Genomic DNA, 16,344 nt, shown 5'->3' with positions numbered 1-16,344 from the left:
ATCAGCATTACTCAATTCCCCTGGTCTGTTTTTAATTTTTGTTTAGCTTTGTGGTTTGGGTGCAGTGGCAGTTGCTTCTGAAAATCCATCATCAATTATCTGGAAGATAAATAATCTTTCATCAACACCTTGGTATCATTTAGGGTGGTTTTTTTTTACTCCAGCAACAAGGAGCTCAAGAAAGAAACATAGAAGATTGACGGCAGAAAAAGACTCATGGCCCATCTAGTCTGCCCTTATACTATTTCCTGTATTTTATCTTAGGATGGATCTATGTTTATCCCAGGCATGTTTAAATTCAGTTACTGTGGATTTACCAACTACGTCTGCTGGAAGTTTGTTCCAAGCATCTACTACTCTTTCAGTAAAATAATATTTTCTCACGTTGCTTCTGATCTTTCCCCCAACTAACCTCAGATGTGCCCCCTTGTTCTTGTGTTCACTTTCCTATTAAAAACACTTCCCTCCTCCTGAACCTTATTTAATCCTTTAACCTTATTTAATCCCTTCTGTCCTCCAGACTATATAGAATAGAGTTACAGTACCATATGCTATATGGATGCTACGGAAGGACAGAAATTTGAAGGAAAAGCAATAGAGATCACAAAAGCATATTATCTTACCAAACAAGTACACCAGGATGGAGTAAAGGTGGGCCAGAAGTGGGGGGCGGGGGAAACTACAGAAGTTTCAATTCAATTGAAACAACGCATAAGTATGATGACTAATCTCCAGGCATGCATTTCATAACTCTCTCCTCCTGTTACAGTAAGAATTACAATTTGGCAACTGCTCTTGGCAGTCTGTAGGGTTAGAATCAAAATGCACGCATCTGATGCACAGTAAGCTTTTGGCCTGGAGCAGATTGGGCAGAAAAGAGTAGTAGCACAGTCCATCCAGCAACCCATAGAAGAGCATGGAGATGGGCTTGAAGATGATATGCAATAACCATTAAGTATGTACCAGCTTAGTGACTAGTATTTCTCCAGGTCCCGTCGACTAAACAATGTCGTCTGTCGGGACCCAGGGGAAGAGCCTTCTCTGTGGCGGCCCTGGCCCTCTGGAATCACCTTCCCCCAGAGAGTCAAACTGCCCCCACACTCCTTGCCTTCTGCAAGACTCTGAAGACCCATTTATGTCGCCAGACATGGGGAGACTAATGCACCCCCTTCTGACTAGTAAGATTTCAGTATGGTATGATTGTGTAGTATTGTTCTTTTAATCTAAAAGATTTCAGAGTCTTCGGAGATGGGCGGCATACAAATCTAATAAACAAACAAACGAACAAACAAACAAACAAACAAACAAACCTTTAAGTCAGTGGTTCTCAACCTGGGGGTCCGGAAAACTTTAGGGGTTGAAAGACTGTTTCACAGGGGTCGCCTAAGCTAAGACCATGGGAAAAGACAAATTTCCCATGGTGTTAGGATGTCCCTCTGACCTTCTTGCCAATCAACTTAAAGCTCTGTTGGGAGAATTGGTGCTAGACTTATGGTTTGGGGTCACCACAACATAAGAAACTGTATTAAGGGGTCACAGCATTAGAAAGGTTTAAAACCACTGTGTTTAACTGGAGTTTGATTGGAACTGAATCAAGAAATTTATCTGTGCCACGCCTGCATAACATTTCCTAGCAGCTTCTCATGCGTGCTCTAATAAAGTTTTATGAAGACCTGCCCAGAACTCTCCTTAAAATTATACTTGAACAGCAAAGAAACCATATAATCAAAACTTGTTTCACAGGAAGGAAGTTTTAATTTAAAATATTCCAAAGCAGTGAGTAAAATAAAAGTAAAACCTACATAAACTACTAATAGTAATAGTGCAACAAGCCCTTGATTTAGGCACAGGTAGTCTTCAACTTAGGATCATTTCTTCAATGACTGTTTGGAGTTATGACGGCACTGAAAAAGGTGACTTATGATTGGTTCTAATGGTCTCTGCAGCATCCCTGTGGTCAAATGATCAAAATTTGAGTGCGTGACAAATAGCATGTATTTATGACAGTTACAGTATCCGAGGGTCACATGATTGACATTTGCATATCTTCCCAGGGGGTCTCCCAACAAACAAGGTCAATGGAGGGGAAGTCAGATTCATTAAACGACCACGTGATTCATTTAACAACTTGAGTGTTTTGCTTAACAACATGGGGAAAAGTTTACAAAATTGGCGCTAGTCGCTTAACAAACACCTTGCTTAGTAACAAACACAGTTGATCCCAAATGTGGTTATAAGTCAAAGATACATTTTTCTTTGGGTCATATTGCTATAAAATTGTCTGAATGTATAGCAGGACAAAACATGTCAATGTATGGAGACAAACTGTATATTTCCAGAGAGGAAGAGGTTGTCTCATTGGTATGCCATGAACCAAGAAGTCCCCTTCTCAAGGGATTGTCAAAGGCAGGAGGAACCACTCCCTGGTTGCGATTGGGAGAAGTCTCTTTTAAGGACACAATACAGGAAACAAATATTTGGATGAAGATAACAGATCTTAGATAAACTGAACAATCTTAGAATCAAATATAGAAACATAGAAGACTGACGGCAGAAAAAGACCTCATGGTCCATCTAGTCTGCCCTTATACTATTTCCTGTATTTGATCTTAGGAGGGATATATGTTTATCCCAGGCATGTTTAAATTCAGTTACTGTGGATTTACCAACCACGTCTGCTGTAAGTTTGTTCCAAGGATCTACTACTCTTTCAGTAAAATAATATTTTCTCACATTGCTTTTGATCTTTCCCCCAACTAACCTCAGATTGTGTCCCCTTGTTCTTGTGTTCACTTTCCTACTAAAAACACTTCCGTCCAGGACCTTATTTAACCCTTTAACATATTTAAATTTTTCGATCATGTCTCCCCTTTTCCTTCTGCCCTCCAGACTATACAGATTGAATTCATGAAGTCTTTCCTGATACGTTTTATGCTTAAGACCTTCCACCATTCTTGTAGCCCGTCTTTGGACCCGTTCAATTTTGTCAATCTCTTTTTGTAGGTGAGGTCTCCAGAACTGGACACACTATTCCAAATGTGGTCTCACCAGCACTCTATATAGTGGGATCACAATCTCCCTCTTCCTGCTTGTTATATCTCTAGCTATATATTTTCTCGTTCTGCTGAATACAGTCATCCAGCTCATGGTTTATTCAATTATCTAGTTTTAGCCAAACAGATGCAGAAGTACAAGATCCTGCAAAGCAATTGATAGCCACAGGGAATAATAAAAGGCGCAAGAGAGAAATACCACAATTCATGCCAGTGAACTAATGCAAGTTAGCTTCTCATGACCTCCCCCAGGCCTCTATTTCCTGAGATATAATAGGAAAGGAAAGAAAACACTGTCAGGTTTTGATTATTCCATTATTATAGCCAATATCAAAATTACCGAGTTTGTTTCCTGACCTGATCCATCTCAATAATGTCCACAAACTCTGAAGACTTGTCTAGTATAAGATAGCTAGTTATTAATCTTAATAACCTTCTGGTTTAAAAATAAGAATTCTATTTATAGGAAAGAGAACAAATATCCAGTTTAAGAGAATTCCATGTTCCTATTAGAAACATATTAACCGTGAAACAAATTCAAGTACTAACTGTATATTTTATTTGTTTTTATGTTATATAGTTACTTCAGAATACTCAACTCAGGCTAGAGTAGAGCATTAAATAAATACAAGTTCTTTATGCAGAGTTAGCACAATTTTTATAGCTTTTTTCCCCCTTATAAATTCCAAACAAATTCAACGCCTTTGTTTCAGCTCAATACCGAGGTCTACAACAAATGTTTACATTTCATTTAAGAAGCTCCTGAAACCCTGCACCACACCCAAGCGACTACATAAAAATTCAATTTGCTGCAAAAACCGATCACGCACCTGTTCAATCATGTGTGTACACTGCCTTTCTTAAAGACGTCATGGTGTATTAGGGAAAACATTTTATTTTAAATGTGTTTTAAAAGAAGTGCATTCTCCAATAAATATTTTGATGGTTGTGTTTAAATATAGTGTCCAGTTTTAATCCAGATTTTAAAAACATCAATCATTAACAGAAAATGTATTGTTACAATTGTTGTATTAAGATTATTCTAGGAAAATGAAATATATATCCAAGGGTGAAAGGCTTCCGGTTCGGTCCTGTCTGTAAGCTCCGCCCCCCATGTGCAGACGCTGCTATTTGGGTTCTTTTATCCTCTGCGCATGCGCAAAGCATTCTGTGCATACGCAGATGCTAAAAGAACCCAAATGGCGGTGTCCAGGAGGGTGGGGGGAGTCTCGCACTCCCTTCGCGGCCAGCTCTCCAACAACCCTGTATACATCTCTTTCTCATTGACATACATAATTAAACTAGATTAGGAAAATCTACAACACCTAAAGATCTGAAGAACAATTACATATATTAGTGAGCTAATCAGTTTCAATACGCATTTAATCTGAATCTTATCATAGAAGATTAACATGGGAACTCTATGTCAACAGTTGCTTCCTGAATCTGTTTCTTTTCAGGAGCTTTGGCTTAACAAAGTCCTGAAATTTTGAAAAGATCAGAAACCCTTCCAAAAGTATTTCCCACCAAGATTATATATGATGCATATTTGTCTGGTAACACCAGATATTTACATCCTGATATTACACGGCAGTTATACTAATTGACAAGATAGCAAAAAAAAAAAAAGTCATTAGAAGGGAATGAGAAAAATTATCTTTTTTTTGTCAGCACCATCTTCTCATGAATTTATGGGACTTCTGCTGTCCCACTTTTTTATATTTTGTACTCAAGTACCGATAAACGCTCCTTATCAATTATGTAATGTACAGATTCATAACATGATGCACGTATCCCTTTAGAACCAGGGTGGCGCAAAAGGTAAGAGTGCTGTACTGCAGGCCACTGAAGCTGTAGATCTGTAGGTCAGCGGTTCAAATCTCACCACCGACTCAAGATTAACTCAGCCTTCCATCCTTCCGAGGTGGGTAAAATGAGGACCCGGATTGTGGGGGCAATAGGCTGGCTCTGTAAAAAGTGCTATTGCTAACATGTTGTAAGCCGCCCTGAGTCTAAGGAGAAGGGCTGCATAAAAATCGAATAAATAAATAAAAGTAATCTAAAGCAGCCCTGAATAACTTGGAGAATAAAAAGCACTGGTAAATTAGAAATTATTGTGGACTGCAAAAGAATTGATGGTACATCAGCCAGCTGTTTGGTGGCTAGTGGAGCTATGGCAGTGTCGGTTTGGAAGTCTAGACTTAATCCCAACCCATGGGCCCCATTTGAGGAGGCCTAATCTAACTATTCAGAAGTGACTCCTTACATTGTTCTTGGTTTGTTAAGCCTGATGTTTTTAGAACCTGTGATACTACACTATATGTTAAGAAGTATAGACAGCATCAATTCAGAATGGATAGCTGCTAAGTTTAGTGAGCATATTTTTGGATTTGGAGAATGTGTGTAAGAAGTTTTGTTTTTGCTTTCCAAAGCCTGGAGACATGATAACATGCACGTGGCAAATAGCTACCAGCAGTAATGGACAGCCAAAATTTTTACTTCCACACTGTGGGTGTGGCTTATTTTGTGGATGTGTCTTAATGGTCATGTGACTGGGTAGGAGTGGCTTGTCGGCCATGTGATTAGGTGGGAATGGCTTGAAATGTCACCATTGTTCAAGTTAACTATTAAGTCCTCGACTTACAACCTCAGTGCTGCTCGCTGTGGGTGACAATTTACTTCTCATTTCCTGTGCTCTCCTTCCTGGGTCACCCCACCACCACAGGCTGGGTAGCTAGGTGAACGGGTGCTGCCAGAAGCATAAATGCTGCCAGCGCCGCTTCCACCCACGCCTTCTGCTTGCACCTCAGGCGGGAGGTAGTCATGTGAGGCTGGAGGGGAGCCGGGCAGGAGAGAGGGAAGCTTGACCGAGGCCAGGAAGGAGGAAAGAGGAAAAAAGCAAGGAACGCAGACGCAGCAGCAGCGGCAGGAAAAAAAAGGAAAACTGAGCCGAGACCAGTAATCCAGGAAGTGACAGCTGCCGATCAGCTAGATCTGCGCACGCATCTTCATTTCTGACGGTGGAACTATGTTCTACCCCGTCTTGCCTGCTGCCCACCCCTGCATCCAGGGGTGAAATGCTCCCTGTTCACTCATGGCGGCCATCGGAGAGCAGGTTGCGAAGGGAGCACGAGGCTCCACCCACCTGCCCAGATGCCATTATTTGGGTTCTTGGTTTGTTAGGCCTGGTGGTTTTAGAACCAGTGATACTTCATTATATGTTAAGACGTAGGCCTGGACAACTGATAACATGTACATGGCAAATAGCTATCAGAGAGATTTACAAAACGGCTTCCCCAGGATTATAGCTACAAGACACACAATTTCTCTCCGATGAACTGGGTGGGATCCTAGTAAGACCCATAAGATATTGCTATAAATAGATAAAGGTCAATGCACTGCAATATATTGTCCTAATTATTTTTTACCATAATGATACAAAAAAGGAATTAGATGGGCAGTGAATACAGTGATCCCCCGAGTTTCGCGATCTCGATCTTTGCGAAAGGCTATATCGCGATTTTTCCACCCGATGACGTCACTCCCTTCCTTTCTCATCTTTCTTTCTCTCTCTTTCTCTATCTTGCTTCTTCCTCTCTCACACTCTCTTCCTCCCTCTCTCATCTCTTTCTTTCCTTCTCTCTCTTTCTCTATCTCTCCCCCTCTTGCTCTCGAGCGGCAAGCGAGCAGCCGGGCGGGCGGGTGAACGGGCAAGCGGCAAGCGAGCGGCTGGGTGGGCGGGTGACGGGCAAGCGGCAAGCGGCAAGCGAGCGGCTGGGTGGGCGGGTGACGGGCAAGCGACAAGCGGCAAGCGAAGCGGCCGGGCGGGTGGCCGAACGGGCAAGCGGCAAGCGATCTTGGGGTTTCCCCTTTGCCTGGGCGGCGGGAAGACCCAGGGAAGGTTCCTTCGGCCGCCCAACAGCTGATCTGCTCCGCAGCGCGGCGGCAGCGAGGAGCCGAAGATGGGGTTTCCCCGTTGCCTGGGCAACGGGGAAACCCCATCTTCGGCTCCTCGCTGCTGCCGCGCTGCAGAGCAGATCAGCTGTTGGGTGGCCGAAGGAACCTTCCCTGGGTCTTCCCCGCCGCCCACACGCAAACTCCACCATCTGCGCATGTGCGGCCATGGAAAAAGGGGCGCGCATGCGCAGATGGTGTTTTTACTTCCGCACCACTGCATCCCAAAAAATCGATTATTGCGAGGGGTCTTGGAACGGAACCCTCGCGATAATCGGGGGATCACTGTATAGTGAGAATTAAGGAAGTGTCTGGAGACACAGTAGTACCGCATATATGTATAATCTGATTTATCAACTCATTTCTGTCACTATGGAAGCATTTTCCCTCAGGTATTATTTATTCCAGATGGTTGTGGAAGATTCTGATCTGTATAGGATTGATTGATATGATGCAGATCATGTCAGATTCACATGTAACTCAGTAGTATAACAGCGCATCATAAGGATGAGGACCCTAAGCTATTTATGTGTGAGATAAGCAATGATGATAAAATAAAGCAATAATAAACTAGCATATGTTCAGAGAAGAGCCACAACAAGTTGAAGACAAGTTTCTATGAAGAAAACTGATTGAAGTGTGTATATTTAGCCTGCAGAAAAGACAAGTAATAGGTAATAGTTAACTCTTACGATATATTGCACATTCTACAAACGTTCCATCAATGTTGGTTATGCTGCAGGAGCAAACAGGAATATTAATTAATTGTAATGTCTATCAAATTATACAATTGTACCATGTGATGGAATATTTGCCTCCGTGATTCCAGTAGGCATTGTTCCTTCATCTGCAAATATTACTAGTGCAATTGCTAATTGACAGGCATTATGGATGTATTTTGGAACGAATGGATTTCCTTCGCTTCTGATCCTGACATCACCATAAGCAGTTGCCATTTTGCAGATGCTGACCTTCTGCCCTTGTAGATATACCACTGAAGCTATCTACAGATTATGACAAAGTTGAGTCAGATATATGCTTTTCAGCAAGAGTTCAGAAGCATTGCATGGTCAAGGAAGGGTGATTCTTTCGATCCTACACCAACTACATTTAACACCATGTTCGGGAAGTATTAATTCATGATATTCCGTTCCCTAAATTTGCCCTGATCTACTATTAAAAACCCACTTCAAGTCAATCTCTCATCCCATTTCAAGTTCATCTCAAGTGTAGGAAAACAGGCTTCTTGCGTGAATCATTTATACAAATGGAATACATACAGTAAGTGGGTTTTATTTCTCTGTGGGAAAGACAAATATCCATGCTGCTTGAAATGAGGCATGTACCAACTTTGTTCTTTGCATTCATTCATTCATTCATTCATTCATTCATTCATTCATTTATTGTCCAATACACAATAAGGGTTTTAGTGGGTATATATCTATATACACATAGTAAAATACATGATGAAGGTTATAGAGGAGATACTCATAGTAAAATATATCTAAGAAATAATAGAAAAGAAGATATAGTAATAGAACATATCAATGAAAGAATAGAAGCAGAGATATAGGAATAGAAGGAAGGTATAGGAGATATAGGAGAGCAATAGGACAGGGGACGGAAGGCACTCTAGTGCACTTGTACTCACCCCTTACTGACCTCTTAGGAATCTGGATAAGTCAACCGTGGATAATCTAAGGGTAAAGTGTTGGGGGTTTGGGGATGACACTATGGAGTCCGGTAATGAGTTCCACACTTCGACAACTCGGTTACTGAAGTCATATTTCTTACAGTCAAGTTTGGAGAGGTTAATATTAAGTTTAAATCTGTTGTGTGCTCTTGTGTTGTTGTGGTTGAAGCTGAAGTAGTCGCTGACAGGCAGGATGTTGCAGCGTATGATCTTGTGGGCAATACTTAGATCTTGTTTAAGGTGTCTTAGTTCTAAACTTTCTAGGCCCAGGATTGAAAGTCTAGTCTCGTAGGGTATTCTATTTCGAGTGGAGGAGTGAAGGGCTCTTCTGGTGAAGTATCTTTGGTCATTTTCAAGAGTGTTAATGTCTGAGATGCGAGATCTAGAAAGTCAAAAGTTCATCTTGCAGGACTCCATGTAAGATTAGGGAAGAGAATTCGCTGAAACTATTGGAACACCATGGCTTTTCCCCACACACATCTTGTTAAGCCATAATATTTGCTTTTAAGTTACGTAGGTTCACTATGTTTTAGTTTTAGGCACAAATGGAACTATTACGCTTTAATCAACCGTGCATTCCTGAAACTCTGACATGATATTTATCTATATACAATGTAAACAATTTCAAGCTAGATGGTCTGATGTTCCTAATAAAAGAGATTATAGTACCTGATGCAGATTTTCAAAATAGATTCACTGACATCTGGTACTTAAACAAGACTAATTTAAAAGTTCTCAAAGGTTGACAATCTTAGACTAGTAAGATCTGAACAACAAAATATCCATTATGAAAATGTCTGTATTTTTTATGGATGTAGATGCATAGTGTATCCTGTCTTCTACTCAAGAGCTTATGGTGGTACACAATTGGCTTTATTCCCCCCCCCCCAACAGTGCAAAATGCATTAAGTTTTGTTTGCTAAACAATTCTGCATGTTACCCCTACAAAAGATACACATTTTTGACAGCTCTTACCTTTGCCTCTTCATTAACATCCCAAGTGAATGAAACAGCATTATAGGCAATTTCTTCAATATTTCCAATGGTATTGAAGCTTTCCTTATAATCAGCTGTAACAAACAATAAAAAGATCACAGATGCTTATGTAAAATTTAGATATTTGTCCTTACAGTCCAATTTGTGTGTGTGTGTTTGTAGATAGTTAGTGTTCTGCCTGACCGGCTTCAAGCAATGATTAATGGTCCAGAAAAGAAGGTCAAACACACACGTGGATAGTTAATCAGCAAACTTGTATTTAAACAGTAAAGAAAAAAGACTAAAGCAAATGGTCCTTACTTTCAGGAGAAACCAAGAGGATTTGTTGCAAAATTCAATCAGCTACAAAGTTCAGTGAAAAGCCAACCCATACAAAAGTCACAGAGCAGAAATAGTCCAAGAGTCTCTGAATATTCACAGCACAAAAGCAGCAGCTTGTCCCAGAGCGTTCAACTCCCCCAATGCTGAAGTACAATCCACGAGCAGGAACTTCAGAGCAGGAACAAACCACCCAGATAATCAGCCACAGTTTGCCTTGGCCCCGTTCCCTTTTTATGCTGTTTAGCCCTCATTAAGGGAACCATACCCAGCCCAGGTGTGTTTCTCCTACTTCTTAAAGCGACCCCTTCTTTGTAAGGCCCTACGGCTGCGTAAATTGATGTATTGTCCTGCAGACGAGCTGAGAGAAGATAAACTGTCTGACGAAGTGCCAGCCCCTTCCCCTGAACTGTCTGCCAATTCGTCCTGGCTCTCTGCCTCATCTTCCTGACTGCTGGCTACATCTTCCTGGCTGTCAGCTGCATCATCCTGGCTGTCAGCCAGGCTTTCACAGTCACTGTGTGCCGCGTCTCCCCCATCTGTGGGGGCAACAGCTGGCCCAGGCCCAAACACAACAGTTAGACAGACAGACAGACAGACAGACAGACAGACAGACAGACAGACAGACAGATGAATAGATAGATAATTTTTGATTTGCAATTTAGTACTGAAGTTGTGGCTCAATTTGCCAACACCAACATTTTCTGCAATTATTCTTCAAAATTGGTAATAAGATACTTGAAAGATTATAGGAACCAGATTCCCACATTAGCCTAATTATGCCAGGCTGATATAAATTTGGGTTGATTGCATTATATTAGTCAATATTTTATTGGGGGAGTTAATTATAGAAGAAATAATTGGAGAGGGCTGTCCTGCAAAGTATGCAGAATTCAACCATTAAGAAAGACAAAAAAGAGAGGATTTTTTTTGACCTGGGACCAACCAACAGTAGATATCAACTAAATTTAACTTTAAATGGTTTTTGCAAATTTCACTGAAAAATGTAACAAAGATGCCAGCAGTCCTTTCTCTTTGAACTATTGGTGAATAAGTAGAAGGATAAAAATTTCTTGCATATTGTCCAGTGGAAGAGAGAGAACATTAAAAAAAACCACAGCATGAGTAAAAGAAGCAGAAGAGGTACCACCTGGAGTAGGAGACCTTGGCAAAAATATCACATACCCTCATCAACACTAAATTTGACTACTACAATGCTTAATATGTGGCGCTGCCTTCCAAGTTTGCAGTTTGCATTATGCAGCAGCCTAGATACTAATGTATGTGATAGTAATTTCAAGCAATAGCACTTAGGCTCATATATTGCTTCACGGTGCTCTACAGCCCTCTCTAAGCAGTTTACGGTGTCAGCATATTGCTCCCAAAATCTGAGTCTTCATTTTACTAATCTTGGAAGGGTAGAAGGCTGAGTCAACCTGGAGCTGCCAAACTGTAGGCAGTCGGCAGTAAGCCGAAATAGCCTGTCGTCTGGCGGGCCCCAGGGGAAGAGCCTCCTCTGTGGCGGCCCCGGCCATCTGGAACCAACTCCCCCCAGAGATCAGAACTGCCCCCACCCTCCTTGCCTTTCGTAAATTGCTCAAGACCCACCTATATTGCCAGGCATGGGGGAATTGAGACATCTCCCCCGGGATTATACAGTTTAAAAATCATACAACACAGTATATTTGTGTTGTATGATTTTTAAATGATGGGTTTTTAGATAATTTTTAATATTAGATTTGTTTTATTGTTTACTGTTATTATTATTGTTGTGAGCCGCCCCGAGTCTTCGGAGAGGGGCGGCATACAAATCTAATTAATAATAATAATAATAATAATAATAATAATAATAATATTAATAATATTAATACTAATAATTGGAAGTCATTGGAGTCAATGAAAACATTAGGAAATTCATAGAAAAGATGATGAAATATTGGAAGATTGAGCTTTTTGTTGGGAATGAAAGCTATGGACTGGTCAACATCAGAAGGGGCATCTTCCAGAGGGATTCTTTGTCCCCATTGCTATTCATCATCGCTATAATCCCGCTGTCACTCATCCTACAGAAAACAAACCTAGGCTACCCAACTGCTAGGAATTCACCAAAAATTTCACACCTGCTGTATATGGATGACCTGAAGTTGTACGGAAAATCAGAAACTGAGATACAGTCACTAACCAACACTGTGCGAATCTTCAGCAATGACATCAGCATGGAGTTTGGCCTGGATAAATGTGCCACAGTGGCACTGAAAAAGGGGAAAATCACTGAAAGTGAGGGCATTGAAATGCCAAATGGTGAAACCATCAAGTGCCACCAGCCAGAAGCCTACAGATACTTGGGCATCTTGCAACTGGATAATATCAAGCATGGCCACGTGAAAACTGTGATCAGCAAAGAGTACATCCAGAGGACCAGAAAATTTTTGAAGAGCAAACTGAATGGTGGCAACATTATGAAGGCTATAAATACTTGGGCCATACCTCTCATTAGATACACAGCTGAAATACGAAATCCAGCATAGTGATCTCGTTTGCTGTGTTGTACTGACATAATAATAATAATAATTATTATTATTATTATTTATTATTATTATTATTATTATTATTATTATTATTATTATTATTATTATTATTATTTCTAACTACTGTGCCACCATGGCTGTGATAACAGCTACAGCCATAGGAGACCTTGAATGCAGGCACTGCTGTAGCTCTCCGTAGTTTCTCTGACTTCATTCAACATATTGGTTTTAACCTATAAAGTACAACCTGCCTTGGCTTCCAGTTTGCTCCAGGTGGAACTAGACTGTCTTGTGTGCTGGTCCAGATCAGGGAGATGTAACAACACCCTGCCTAAAGGCACTGTTTTTCTAGAGTGGTCCCCACTTTGAAGAATACAGTGATCTCTCGGTTAGCGCGGGGGTTACGTTCCAAGACCTCCCGCGCTAACCGATTTCCGCGTTATACTGGATGCGGAAGTAAAAACCACCATCTGCGCATGTGCGCCATTTTTTTCATGGCCGCACATGCGCAGATGGTGGAGTTTGCGTGTGGGCGGCGGGGAAGACCAAGGGAAGATTCCTTCAGCCGCCCAACAGCTGATCTGCTCCGCAGCGTGGAAGCAGTGAGGAGCCGAAGATGGGGTAAAGGCAAAGGGGAAACCCCATCTTCGGCTCCTCGCTGCTGCCGCGCTGCGGAGCGGATCAGGTGTTGGGCGGCTGAAGGAACCTTCCCTTGGTCTTCCCCCCAGATCACTTGCTGCTTGCCGCTTGCCAGTCCACGCCCCCCTGGATGAGCGGCCCCGCATGGCCCCAGCGCCGGACTCCGTTGCCGAAACCGGAAGGGGCGAGGTGGCGGAGAACGGGAGGCTCAGCATTCCATCAGTCGCAGCGCTGGCTGTCAACTTTTCTTTTTAGCACTGGGGAGGCAAGTCAGCTCCTGCCCAGTTTTAAAAAGAAAAGTTGACAGCCAGCGATTGTTCCGCTGCCGCCAGCATGGCCTGGCTGGCAGCGGAAGATGTAACGGAGCCCACGGGGGATTCGCCTTCCTCCCACCCGCAGCCGAGACTGATCGTGGGCTCCTTCGCAACCTCGGAGAGCTTCCAGGGCATGAAAGCTCACGAAAACCAGGAAGCTCTCCGAGGTTGCGAAGGAGCCCACGATCAGTCGGCTGCGGGCGGGAGGAAAGCGAATGCCACGGGGCTGGGCTCGGCTCCCCCCTCGGCTCCCCCCCTTACCAGCCCCGCCGCGGAAGGCTCCATTCTGTTCCCTGCCGGCCCGATTGAGCGGCCGGCGGTCTCCATTCAGGGAACAGACGTCCACCCCCTCCTCGGAGTCCCCGGCACCCAGCGTCCCCACGCCGCCTCCACCTCCCGGTAATGCGCCCGACCTCTGCCTCTCTCTTTCTCTCTCATATACCATGCCGGCAACAGAGAGAGAAAGAGAGAGAGAACTAGCGTGGACTTATTTTTTATTTTTTAATATTTTATTTTTTTAATTAATATTTTTTGAAAAACCGCGTTGCAGCGTTTCGCGCTAATCGAAGAACGCGCAAATCGAGGGATCACTGTAACCCCAAGTGGTAGAGCAGTTGTAGTTTACAAGGCTGTAAAAAAGGACTCAAGAGTCAATGTTATTGTGGTTAGTTTGGGGTGGTGCTTGTAACTGTTCTTTCCTTTTTATTTTTAGTTCTGTTACTGTTACACTTTTATTGTTTTTACAGTTTTATTGGTGCATATTCTGAGTATTGTACCTTTATGGCTTATTTATATTGCTAACCATCAGAAATCACTCCCAATGCAATGGCTTGTAACAAATAAATAAATTGTTCATGGGTTGAAGACGGAAGTAGACCTCAACACACCTGGGCAGCTTTCCAAAATGCAGTTTTGTGCCAATCTAGTTTGACTAGAAGGGGGTGGGAATGAATGTTCTGTATGACACATTCTTGATCTCTTAATCCTGGTCTAGAGATTGCTGGTTTATTATCTATCCTGGGATTGTAACACATTCTATTCCCTAAGATTCCTTTACGTTCATCAAAATAGATTTATAGGAATCTCAAGATTTTTATTTTTTATTTTTTTATAAAATTTATTTGTTTTTTTGAAATATAACAAAAAAGACATACACAAAACATATACATACAACATTTGGGAAACGAAAGTTTCCCCACTTTTTTTTGAGTGTTCGATCAGAGAATTTTGCTTCTTTCACAAAGTATTAATTCTTTAATTCTTTTATTTGACGTGATGCTTTGCTTGAATTTTTATTTATTTCTTCGCTGCTCTTTCCTTTAACCAGTCGTAAAATTTTGCCCATATTTTATAATAATCTGAATCTTCCTTTCCCTCTAATTTTTTGGACAACCTGTCCATCTCCGCACAGTCCAATATGTTTTTAATTACAGTACTATAGTTTCTTCCGGTGCTTTATCCATTTTCCATTGTTGAGCATATGCTATCCTGGCAGCTGTTAATATGTGTATAACTAAGTATCTTACCTCTTTTTCCATTTTTTAATTAAAAATACCCAATAAATATAATTCTGGTTTTTTTTCAAATTCTTCTTTTATTATTTCTTTTAACCAGTCTGTTATTTTATTCCAGAAATTTTTTGCTTGTACACATGTCCACCCATTGATGATAGAACGTGCCTCTTACTTTTTTGCACTTCCAGCATAATGGGGAAGTTTTGGGGAACATTTTTGAGAGTCTTTCAGGATTTTAAATGAACTGAAAGTTTGAACCTTTAAAGGTTTTGTTACGAATTCTAAGGATTCACTGTCGAAACAAATTCATGGGTAAAGTAAACCCAGAAATCAACTTTTTGGAATAAAAGAGTTACAGAATTAAACTAGGCAATTACAGCTCACCTGTCTGGAACCCACACCGAATTTCGGACATCAACACCCTACGAAAAGGTCCAAAGATACTTCACCAGAAGAGCCCTTCACTCCACCACTCGAAAAAGAATACCGTACGAAACTAGACTTACAATCCTGGGTCTAGAAAGCAAGATCATATGCTGCAACATCCTGCCTGTCAACAACTACTTCAGCTTCAACCGCAATAACACAAGAGCACGCAATAGGTTCAAACTTAATATCAACCGCTCCAAAATTGACTGTAAAAAATATGAATATAGCAATCGAGTTGTTGAAGCGTGGAACTCATTACCAGACTCCGTGGTGTCAACCTCCAACCCCCAACATTTTTCCCTTAGACTTTTCACCGTTTCAAGGGGCGAGCATAAGTGCACTAGTGTGCCTTCCGTCCCCTGTCCAATTGTCTCTCCTATATTTTATATATCTTTTCTCCCATCCATATATCCTTCCTCTACTCTTCATTGATGTATTCTATTCTCATATCTCTTCTTCTATCCCTTCCCTGATATTTACTACTACACGTTTTTATTCTCCATAACTTTCGATTTGTATTGGACAAAATAAATAAATAAATAAATAAATAAATAAATTCAATTTCATAGAAAAGACCTCCTGTAAGCAAAAATGTACATTTCTATAATGAGCATGTGACAAACTTCTGCCCTTTCTCTTCTCCTGTTTTCTTTTCCTATTTAAAAAAATAATGATACGCATGCATTCCATTCAGGGGAAGTTTAAAAGATTAATATTCCACGTACTATTTACATGATAGGAATCTCTGACTGACTAAAAAGAAAGAATTTAGGGTAGACTCTTTTGAAAGGCCGGGATGCTGTCTTGACAAGTGAAACTATCTGCCTGGAATGTCGAATACACCGGAGGGCAGAGGGATCTGTGGAATTTTCAAATAGATCTGGGGATTTTGTTTTTTTGAGAGGA

General features: G+C 41.4%; 1 protein-coding gene across 1 annotated transcript in view; it reads right to left on the bottom strand.

The window, feature by feature from the left end:
• Window positions 1-16,344, bottom strand: part of GRHL2 (grainyhead like transcription factor 2) — a 132,995-nt gene that overhangs the window by 63,522 nt on the left and 53,129 nt on the right. The window contains exon 8 of the mRNA XM_070748148.1: window positions 9,676-9,770. Coding sequence (XP_070604249.1) covers window positions 9,676-9,770 — 95 coding nt within the window. The remainder of the gene's footprint in view (window positions 1-9,675; window positions 9,771-16,344) is intronic.

The sequence above is a fragment of the Erythrolamprus reginae genome, chromosome 3 (assembly GCF_031021105.1).
Source record: "Erythrolamprus reginae isolate rEryReg1 chromosome 3, rEryReg1.hap1, whole genome shotgun sequence".
Lineage (NCBI taxonomy): Eukaryota > Metazoa > Chordata > Lepidosauria > Squamata > Dipsadidae > Erythrolamprus > Erythrolamprus reginae.
Note: the sequence above shows the minus strand (reverse complement) of the source record. Positions and strands in the feature narration are given on the sequence as shown.